Genomic DNA, 10748 nt, shown 5'->3' with positions numbered 1-10748 from the left:
ATAAACAATCGGTCATTCCTCTGTCTGTGACTTTCTCTGCTTGTGTTAACGTCGATTGGACGCAAAAATAAATCTGAGTTAGTATATGATGTGCAACATATGTTTCGCCTTCTCTTCCCACGATAGCTAAAATGCGTCAGAATGATAGCATATGCACCAAGGTCGGTGTACAATGCACATTTAACGTTATATTGATTTCACACAGAAGACAGCGACATAGATCATGAGAATCTTAACGTTAAAGGTATATATAAAGCTGTACAAATAGCGTTACATGTATACGTTTGGTACCACCAAAGCTTCTGTTAGCAAAAGAATGATGTCGTAAGACTATGGGAGACCAGTTAAACATGTGCGTATGTCTAAACAAAATAGAAACAACTACTCCCACACACAACACCAGCAACACACACTAATATATAACACATACACACGTATGCACAACACACGCAGCAACACACATATGCACAACACATGCACACGCAGCAGCCACTCAAACATACACACACCACACCTGGAAAACTACACACAATGTACGGATTTATCACTTCTTTGTTTGCATCTTAAACGGAGCTCGAGTCAACTTAGAACCTTTTATCTGTCCCTTGGCTTATTGCCTGGCCCTCCTGTCAATATGAATTTAGATGCTGGCTACATCCACGAGAGTCAGCTCACAGGTGTGAGGGAAAATTGATGATGCCATTGGCATTTCAGATATCTATCGTGTATTTGTTCATTGTTCTTCAGTACTGCAAGGTGGTCAATCTCGCGAATGTCACACAGTCAGACTTCTTGAGGAAGCGCTCTGTTCGAGGTTACGATTTACAACTTCGCGTCCTTCTAGAACATTCTGACACGTTTGCCCGCAGGGCTTGTCATGACTTTTTGCAAAGTTGGCGGAACGCCCCTTCATTTGAATACATAATTGTTCTATTTTTCCGAAATATCGTTTCCTTGTCAGACACTGGTCTCTATTGTTTTACTTGCCAATAAATACGCACCTGTGCTGCTAGCTCAGACAGATCCTGACGGCGGGCCACCACGACCAGAGAAAACCTCCACCAACCAACCAACCAGCCGACCAGCCAAGCTGAGCTCATCTCCGAATCTTGCAATTGGTGAACCACCCTTTCGAGCGGCAGTCTTCAGCGCTTTTGTGTCTTAATCGACATATTAACAGGTTTTCATTTTCTTTCTCTGTTCAGCTCATTTGGTGCTCCTTTGAATGTGTTGTACCGGGACGATTTTATTGTACACTCTTGATTTCGAATGTTGCACATATGTCTGTGACAAAAGAGTTGATTTTTCATAAATTTTCGCTCATTTTGTGAGTATTTTAAGTTATGCGTGATCCGACTTTCTTGGACTTTCCGAGTGAGAAAACGATCAGATATATTTTTTCTCTCATTTGCTCAGAATCTATATGAAAATCGTAAAAGGGAAGCTTTCACTCCTTAACATAGTTTTTTTAGTTACATTCAGAGCAGTTGGAAATCAAATACTGTTCACTGTGTACAACAAATGTGGCCATACTGGTGCGTTAGAGGTGGTTCTTAACAAACCACAGCAATTCTCGGCGCTTCTACAACTGCAACTACATTGTAAAATGTCCTGCTGCCCTCGAAATGTTTAAAGTAAAGATTAGTGTAGGCTCCATAGATTTTGAACACGTTCCAAAACTGCCTGAAGAACATTCTGATACAAGTGTTTAAAGTGTCCGCAAAAACTGCAAATGAAATCGCCATAACATTTGTATGTCGCGCAAAGATTGGTCGAGCCTCAACAAAAACTTCATACGACTCATCCGGGAGCGTAGTCGACGATGAATATTAGAATGGTTATATTTAACTACGACATTTGTCGGATTGTTTGGCCCTCCTTCGACTAGTTTGAACGTTTCACTCTCCTGAATGCATTATACATGTATCATTAAGTTTTGCAGCCGATTTCACACGTACCTCAGAAAAGGCTACAAGATTGATTGGGGTGTCCATTAACCTCCGTAGGTACATGTGTGCGTTATGTTGGCGTCAACAGAAGTTAACGTGCAACCTAGATTCCACAAGCGTCCCTTCCTGTATTGTGACCTTCCCTTTGTTTAGATATACTCTCTTAAACATACTCTCAAGTAATTACATTGAATGAGATATAGGGCAACAAAAACGTACTGTTTGACATGCATGTACGTTTGTGTGGGGTGTTTGTGTCAGGTCTACTAACTGTCACAATTGTGTATCTGGCAACGGATCATATCAGAGGTATTGGGGGAATGGGCTTCTATTTTGTTAAGTCACTGATTTGTGCTGACTCCACATCATAAATCTTATGATGGGCGTGGAGGAAATAGGAAGTTTCTTTGCGGCGTGATTGGTCCGTATATTGGTCACACGTACCAAAACCAACCCCGTCTTATTATCTCTTGGCCTACATGTGACGGCACGACCTGTGCAGACGAGGCCTTCCGGGCATCTCTCAACATGACAGCTTGACGTGCCCTTTGGCACATCTGGCCCATAAGGAAATGGGTTATGCTAATCTACAGCGAAAAGACAGAAACGAATTCTACTGTTTGACATCTGCATGCATTTATTCTATTGAAGTGTAAACAAGTTTAGGTTTGAAATCAACAAAATGATAAATATCTGTTTTGTTTTGTTTTTGTTTTGTTTTGCTTTTTCTAGGACGAAAGAAAAATGAGCTACACCGAGGACAAAAAGCCCCTCCCTCCATATGCGGGACCGCCTGCAGATCCTGAAGCTGACTTCAAGGTACATATACAGTAGTCTTCTTTGGTTGTTGTTCTTTTGTTGTACTACTGTGCAGATTATAATCAAGTTTTGAATACCCCATGTTTACAGACAGCAAATGATATTGTTGTCAATTGAACAATGTGTAATTGATAATTTTCTAAATGCTTGCACTATTCATGTGTTATCAGCAAACTAGTACCGCCATTTCCTTCATACAGCCTTTGCAGCGCCTGCTCGTCCTACAATTCCTAACCTATTGTGTATGACATATGATACCGAAATGGACCAACATAAAATGCTAATCTTTTTACCTTTTTGTAGAATCTTGCTGATTACCAGAAGAAACTGAAGAAATGGCTTGGCGTGGGAGCCGTTTTCCTGGTGCTGTTGGTGATAGGAGCCACCCTGCTGGGCGTGTACCTGTCTAAGGACACCAGGATGCTTACGGTAAGGACTGCGTTCTGTTCACGGACGCCACTCGTGTCTGACTTGAATAACTTGTGTTGGTCCGTGTCGACGTCTACGAAATAAGTTTTATTCATGTTCAAAACTGGAACATATATTTAATCACCTTTATCCACGTTGACTGCTAGGCCGAGCGTAAGCTGAAGTACGACGGGAAAGTCCTCCAGGAGAAGGTAGAGGTTGATGTCAACCTGAAGACCGAGACTTTCTACACCAAGAGTGAAGATGGAGAAACCGCCATCATGTATGACACCAAAAATGTGAGAAGATTATTCAATCGTCTATAACTCCACTAACTTTCATATAGGTTGTCTACATGTCTGTCTGTCTGTCTCTCTCTCTCTCAACATTTTTTTCTGGCTACATGTTTCTGCTTTATCTGGAGGTTTCCTCAATGACATTTTGATATATCTTTAACTCTGTACTTTTACCCGTTGCTGTAGGATTTGGCTGCATACAAGTTCTCCGGCCTCCACATTTGCTTCATCTTGGAGGACACTACATACAGTGATGAGGAAGTCGAGAAGATGACAAATGAGGTGCAGAGAGATGACGAGGTACGGCCGATGTACCAATCCTATTTATCAAATTAAGCTTGTTTTTTTGTCTGTGAAATGTAGTTTATAGCCGCCACAAAACAACCACAGAACCTGAGTCAAAACAAACATTCTATCTGTTATGCAGGGCAAAGTTGAGGAGGCTGAGAGCGGCGGAGAAGTGAACATCACCCTGGATGAAAGCCGTGGAAAGGTCGACAAATCCATCCTGAGTGAGAAAATGCTCGACTTCTGCAAGGCTCATGAGGTATACTGGGCCATCGCTCGCCCAGAGGGCCAGGCAGGCGCTGAAGGCGGTAAGTGTACATCCTTCACATAGTCATAGAAAGCTACATTTCAGGCACAACAAATATATTTGTGACTGTCCCAGTGGAGATTTCTTTCAACGTAATCATCATAATTATGCATCTGGTCGAGGGAGTACAGTACTCTCTACGTCCACTTCTCCCCATTCTCCCTCCTTACCCTCTTTACCGTGTAAACTGTGATTGTGTTGTCATGTCACTCTTAACAACTGATGATGTACCCTAACCTGAGTTATTACATGCTCGATTTCAGGTGCTGCTAACAGCCGCCAGAAGCGAGGAGTGTGCATCAGGTACTATTGCTATAGGTACAGATACCTGTATTTCTGGCGCTACTCATGTCGCTATTACTATGTGTGGTGCTGGGGGTAAATTGCTTAATTGCTGAATTACCCGATCCAGGATGGAACCCCAACATTGACATTTTATTGCAAAATGTTTGATTGAAAGTTAACAACAGTGCCGAGGTCACGATACATTGTAACAGATTGTTCCCGTTGACTCGAGAAAGAGAGAGAAAGAGAGAGAGAGAGAATGCTTTGGAATATTTTCCATTATAAGTCTTGCGACACGTCTGAATTGTACTAATACAATGGTGTTAAAAGTATTGTTCTAACTTGGGTAGCTTTATAACATTATTTAGCATGCATTATGATTTTGCAAAGAAGCCTTACAACGAAGAACATTAATCGACATAGATGTCAATTCTCGGTAAAGGAAAGCTATTGTATTCTACGCTTTGACACTTTTCAAATGTCTTCTCTTAAATTCAACGTCATGCCAACTTTTTGTACCCAGCGACGAGCGACGCACATGCATTTTCATAGACGTTAATCTGATCGCATTTAGCTCAATATGTTTTTATTGTTTACCAAGCAGAGTTTCACAAATAATAATCAGTTGGAAAGTGAAATGTTTTGAAGAAATCATATCATGATAAGAGGAACATGTATGTCTTCAATAGCACTTAAATTGACCGTCTTAATACCGTCGTAATAAACTTAGTCAGACAGCATATTATTAACGGTGGGATTACCTTGATATTTTTTTCAACATGGTGTATGAAGAAGGTTTACTGATTCAAATAAAAATGGTGACAAATTTTGAGAGTCTGCATGTTATTGTCGTTTGTCGGTATTACTTTGTGTGTGTGTGTGTGTGTGTGTGTGTGTGTGTGTGTGTGTGTGTGTGTGTGTGTGTGTTATAAGTATATAAATTTACATTTATACTGTTTTTGACACATTTTTTTATCTAGTTGTATTTCTTATCTAGTTATATTTTCACTTGGCTAAAACTTCATACTGAATAAAACACCAGAGACAATCGAGATAGGTGGTTGTCAAGCATAGGTACAATAACTGCCAAATGTATCAATATACGCGTACGTCTGTTTTGTTGTCTGGCAGTAAAATGACGAGTAGCTGTGCATGTCCTTCGTTCATTCGTGATGGACTATAGCTATAGGTTGATAACATGATCACCTCCTTCCAAAGGATTTGGTTATAAACGTGAAACACGTCTAGTAAAGGAGGACAAACGTCGATTTGATTTTCTCAGTGATTTATCTTCTGAACTTTTTGCACAATCAACACAGTCACTTATATTGCAACACAGCCAGTTAAATCCGGTCTCCAGTGGATTAGCAAGGCTCTCTTGGGGGCATGTGAAGCTCTCTGCCGCCGGGGTAATTTTACACCCAGTTGGGCTTGTTATCAGCCTTAAAAACTGAAGATAGATAGATAGATTACAGTTACTTCAAAACCCCCATGAGAGCCCATCCATGCTTTGTATCTATGATTAGAATAAGGATTGTACATACCTCCCCGCTGCTGACTGCCCATGATGCTGCTGCATGCTCTGCAGCGGCACATTCAATGTAAAACTTCGTCGACCATCACCATGATGAATGGTAACATAAGGGATTTGTCAAAAAACTTAAATTTCTTTTCTATTTTCTACCCAATGTTACAGAAGCATAATTTCTGAACAAACCTCATTGGGTTTACAATGGATTTCAATATTTCATATCCACATGTACAGAATAAGATATCCTTTATCTTTTTCGAAACCCATTATAACTTATTGTATACTACAAAAACGGGACGAAATTCGTTTAGGTTCTGTTTCGTTTCTATAGTATTTTGCTCGAGACGCTCTTAGAGATAGAAAATTATTTGAAAACAGGCTGAAAACTAGTGGTATATCAATTCAGTACACTCGTACTCGTAAAGTCGCATAAATAAAGTTGATATGCATGATTTATAAGCTTTTAAACACAACAATGCATACAAGAACACACGCTAAAATGTTTCCAGTTTTGAGTAAAACTAGCTAGTAGACGTGTGTGAAACATGTAACAGTGTTACCCCAGCCCTCCATATCAATAGTCATCGGGACTTCCGAGGGCAGACTGGACTGGACAGAACGGCAGCTGGCCTGGATCAACAAGGGTGGAACATAGAAAACCGATAGTTTCGTGAGTCAGTTCAATATTGCAGACTTTTATATGTCAATTATTTGTATCATTTTGTAGTCCTGTATATTTATCATAAAGACATGATGTGTTTCGACTTATCAGAGCTGTTGCTCTATGCTAAAAGTCGCAAGCTTGACATCGGTACACCTCAGTGCATAGACCTGAGCCATAAAGTAAACAGCGTTGCAGATAACCAAGATGATATCATTTACTATCATATTTGACTCAATTTGACAATACATGCCGTCGCTATTCTGCGGATGTTTAGGGCTTTTGAATCAAATCTTGTATTTATGATAACCCATGGCATAAATGATAACCCTCATACACGGTAATGTCAGTAATAATCATGGTTTGATTTTCCCTCTGTCGGTCTTAAAGAAGAAGACATGCGTTTGTAAATGTTAATAGCATGTGACTCACCCTTACTTATTGTACAACGAATATAAGTTACGAGTAAATGATAATCCATTTTTGTTCAGAATCCAATACTATATCATATTTAATTTAGTCAGATGCTACGAATATCGCCAGTCAGCGAAAGGAGTGCCAAATCCGTTTTTCCACATTAAAGAAATTTTTGCAAACCACGCGAACCCCGATGGTTCAAACGGGGAGTTAGAGAGGCCACATACAAGAGAATGTACAATCCCACCCTCATCAGGAATTTGAATTCATAGTTAGGGTACAAAAACCAGTTTCGTCCAGATCACTTCATCAATGTCACTGACGAAAGATAGTGGATACGTACTATCTGAAACGTCTGTACGTTTCCAAAATCATATACAGCTGTTTGAGTAATTATTTTTTTGGCATAAATTTAGGTAAAGATTGTCAAAGCAATTGTTGATTCAAATATATGTATGAGTACACGTCTTTTTTTGTTCCCTAAACGCTGAAATGCATTTGTGTTTCTATCGATACTGTATATTTTGGTGTTTTTGTTTATGGGTTTCTTTGTCGAGAAGTTGATAGTGCTTTGAAATTCATAGGCTAAGTATAAGTCAAATGTAGAAATCCTACGTATGCCACCTACAGTTTTGTAAAACACATATATTCTTTGTCTAGTGTGAAGATACCGTTCAAAAAAGCTAGGCTGAAATGAACCTTGGCACGACGGAGACCAGTTACTCTGGAGATGACAGTACATCAAATGGAGGTTACCCGCCGTCCCCTTGGACCAAGGAGCAAATCTATGACTTGATGGCGAAGAGGTCTCGTGTCTTGAGGTACAGCTACGCAGGTAGGGAGATACACATCAAGGAGGCAAACATTGGCATACAGGAAGAAGTTGGGACCAAGGTCTGGCACGCTGTAAGTAGTACTGGTCTTAAGGTGTGTGTGAGTGTGTGTTAGTGAGTGAGTGAGTGAGCGAGCGAGTGAGTGAGTGAGTGAGTGAGTGAGTGAGTGAGTGAGTGAGTGAGTGAGTGAGTGAGTGAGTGAGTGAGTGAGTGAGTGAGTGAGTGAGTGAGTGGATGAGTGAGTGGATGAGTGAGTGAGGGAGTGAGTGAGTGCGTACTAGGATTAGTTTGAGAGTAGAGGATGTGTGTGGGTGAGAATAAATGATGCCTTCCTGAGAGAGACTGTACTGTCACCATGATAAATATTGAGGGCACTTGCTTCATCCTTGACCCGTAGACGTTGTCAACGGAACTGGAAAACGATTTACGTAGATGTCAAGCCGGTATAATCCTCCAGGCCCAGTGTCACTGCCCAAAGGCCAGTTAATGACAGATAATCAGACGTCAGGTGCTTCCATCTGCGTCATTAATGCATTCCTCAAGATTACAATTTCTGTCAATGGTCCGAAATAAAGGGCGGCTCGTGTAAGATATCTTAGAACCCACACACATTGACATGTGTGTCTTAATGACAAGATTAGATAGACTCAGATTACTCACGCACGTCTTGGTCATTTTTGCAATAACACTGTGAAGGAAATGTTATGATAACCTTTGATCACTGCGGTGGGTATTCTGGACCTTGCCTGTTACCGAATTCTAATTGATTTTGCAACGGTTAATACGCCTTACTTAACTGTCAAGTCCGACAGTTATTTATAGCTTCTGGATACCGTTAGGCCTCTAAAACTATCTTTAACTGGACTGCGTTTTGCTGACATTTCACGATTCATTACGCTAACGGCGTAAAGCCATGATAAAGGTTGTTGGTATAACGTTGTTTACTTCGTGGGAGATGAAAGGAAGGTACAGGCGTACCTCAAGTGTGAAAGACCAGAAAAACATATTCTTACATAACATGATTGCTGACCTATTTGCCCCCCCCCCCCCTCCTCCCATCACATATAAGGGCGAGGCCTTCTGTGAGTTCATCCAGCGTCGGGGACGTCAGTTGGAAGACAAGACGGTGATTGAAGTGGGTGCCGGGACAGGGCTGGTTGGGATCGTGGCTAGCCTCATGGGTAAGGACAGCTGATCGGTCAACCTTTAGCTAAGATATTTCCATTTTCCTGACAATTCTATTTTGTCTTGTTGATCTTACCGCTTTGTAAAAAAGAACATGGTAACAAATATAACCGTCATTATTATTGGCCATATCCAATCACTTCATCGTCTTTGTTTCTAGGTGCTGACGTTACTCTTACAGACCTGAAAGGGATATTGCCTAATATGGAAGAGAACGTGCAGATCAACACAAAGGGATGCAAACATCGCCCGAAGGTAGCGGTTCTTAAAGATGTTTCTATTCTTCATCCCCTTTTTAGTTTTAAAGCATTGTACATTTGAGACGTTCAGAGAATTTTCCTTGCCTTATGGGTGGTTTTGAGAATGTTCTCTCTATCTTGTTAGTGTTAGTGTCACTATAGACACAAGATTCTGTTTCTCCGAGATTTTGTTTTCTCTCTTGTTTTGTTTATAGGTTCGCGAACTTGCATGGGGGAGAGATCTTCATCAATACACGAAAGGCCACTACGACTACGTCATCGGTACGGACGTAGTCTATGAGGAGCACATGTTCCGCAGCCTCGTTGTGACCCTGAAGCACCTGTGTGATGTGAAGACCCGGGTACTCCTGTGTCATCACGTCAGGTGGCCGGACAAAGACCTCAAGTTTATGGAGCTTTTCTCCGCTGACTTTACTATAGTGAACCAGCTCAGGCTACCGAAACAAGACTTAACTGTGTACTTGTTCGAGGCGAAGCTCAAGGAATCGCACTAGGACGAAGCCGGAGAAACACTGACGCCGTCCGATCAGTTTCCAATGAAGTGTCTCTATAATGCTTTGATTCTTAAAGAGTTTACAATAGACTGATTCTATTCCGCTGATGGTTTTCCCTTATATTAGCTTAATGATGTTACCCGCTTCGATGTGATATTTCCTTCTACTTCCAATAAAAACAATGTCATGGCTTATTATTCTGTACAGGTGTTGTGATATTAATAACGATAATAACTGTTTTTCAGTTTATTTACATAAGTTATTTCGTTTTACTGTTTTATGTTACAACATGGAGCACTGCCACTAGTAAATTTTTACTGGTAAAGTTTTTCGACAGAACTTAATACAACAAGAATGTTAAGTTCAAATTCAGAGTCATCTTAGATATTATTTCTCTTGAAACTGGATGTCTAGAGTTTCAGCGGCCGATATATCATCAGTACACTCTTTGTGCTGCGCGAAATAGAGATGAGTTTAAATGAATGTAAAGCATGTCCAATAGCTATAGGAACTGGGCAGGGAGAGCATTCATGTCAGGGATTAATGGCAACCTTGAAAAACAAATTGATCTAAATTTATACACGGTAGTCGTGTGTGCATGGGGTGTGTCAGGGGCAGTATGGGTTTCCAGGGTGTTCGAGGCATGAGGTTGTACTACTTTCAGTCATCGCTATAGTAGGCACATTTCCTTGTAAGCTGATCTTCGTCAGTTGTCAAGAAGGAACATTCTGTCATCGGTTATAATCAAAGATGTTCTGCCATTGATATCACTGGAGATATAGGGCTGTCGTTCTATATCAAAACCCTAGAAGGCGCTTTCTACTGGAGACGACATTGAGTGTTGAAATATTCCAGCCTCCCTGCACCCCAGGCTTGAGCTCTTGCCGAGTAACATTTGTGGGCATCTCAACTTCCTCCGAACATTGAAGGAGCTTTCATGGATAATTGGCAAGGTGTGAAGGGTGTTTCCGCGACGCAAGAGGACTATCTTACCATGTGTTTGACGTCATAACCG

The 10748-nt window shown here is 40.9% G+C and overlaps 2 protein-coding genes across 2 annotated transcripts; both read left to right on the top strand.

Moving 5' to 3' along the window:
- The first annotated feature begins 1014 nt into the window (after positions 1-1014).
- Positions 1015-5184, top strand: LOC118414386. Its single transcript, XM_035818408.1, has 7 exons — positions 1015-1180; positions 2682-2768; positions 3072-3197; positions 3344-3475; positions 3659-3772; positions 3900-4068; positions 4331-5184. Exons 2-7 carry the CDS (start codon positions 2694-2696, stop codon positions 4447-4449), a joined length of 735 nt encoding a protein of 244 aa, XP_035674301.1. The 5' UTR covers positions 1015-1180; positions 2682-2693; the 3' UTR covers positions 4450-5184.
- A 1285-nt stretch (positions 5185-6469) lies between these two features.
- On the top strand, positions 6470-9927 carry LOC118414387 (protein N-lysine methyltransferase METTL21A-like). Its single transcript, XM_035818410.1, has 5 exons — positions 6470-6553; positions 7622-7867; positions 8864-8975; positions 9140-9234; positions 9434-9927. Exons 2-5 carry the CDS (start codon positions 7655-7657, stop codon positions 9731-9733), a joined length of 720 nt encoding a protein of 239 aa, XP_035674303.1. The 5' UTR covers positions 6470-6553; positions 7622-7654; the 3' UTR covers positions 9734-9927.
- Positions 9928-10748: the final 821 nt, after the last annotated feature.

This window comes from Branchiostoma floridae, chromosome 4, assembly GCF_000003815.2.
Source record: "Branchiostoma floridae strain S238N-H82 chromosome 4, Bfl_VNyyK, whole genome shotgun sequence".
Taxonomy (NCBI): domain Eukaryota; kingdom Metazoa; phylum Chordata; class Leptocardii; order Amphioxiformes; family Branchiostomatidae; genus Branchiostoma; species Branchiostoma floridae.
Note: the sequence above shows the minus strand (reverse complement) of the source record. Positions and strands in the feature narration are given on the sequence as shown.

Coding starts and splice junctions, on each gene's coding strand:
- LOC118414387 (XM_035818410.1), top strand. CDS start 7,655: ATGAACCTTGGCACGACGGAGACCAGTTACTCTGGAGATGACAGTACA. Junction 7,868..8,863: donor GGACCAAGGTCTGGCACGCT/GTAAGTAGTACT, acceptor ATCACATATAAG/GGCGAGGCCTTCTGTGAGTT. Junction 8,976..9,139: donor GATCGTGGCTAGCCTCATGG/GTAAGGACAGCT, acceptor CTTTGTTTCTAG/GTGCTGACGTTACTCTTACA.
- LOC118414386 (XM_035818408.1), top strand. CDS start 2,694: ATGAGCTACACCGAGGACAAAAAGCCCCTCCCTCCATATGCGGGACCG. Junction 3,476..3,658: donor TCATGTATGACACCAAAAAT/GTGAGAAGATTA, acceptor CCGTTGCTGTAG/GATTTGGCTGCATACAAGTT. Junction 3,773..3,899: donor AGGTGCAGAGAGATGACGAG/GTACGGCCGATG, acceptor TCTGTTATGCAG/GGCAAAGTTGAGGAGGCTGA.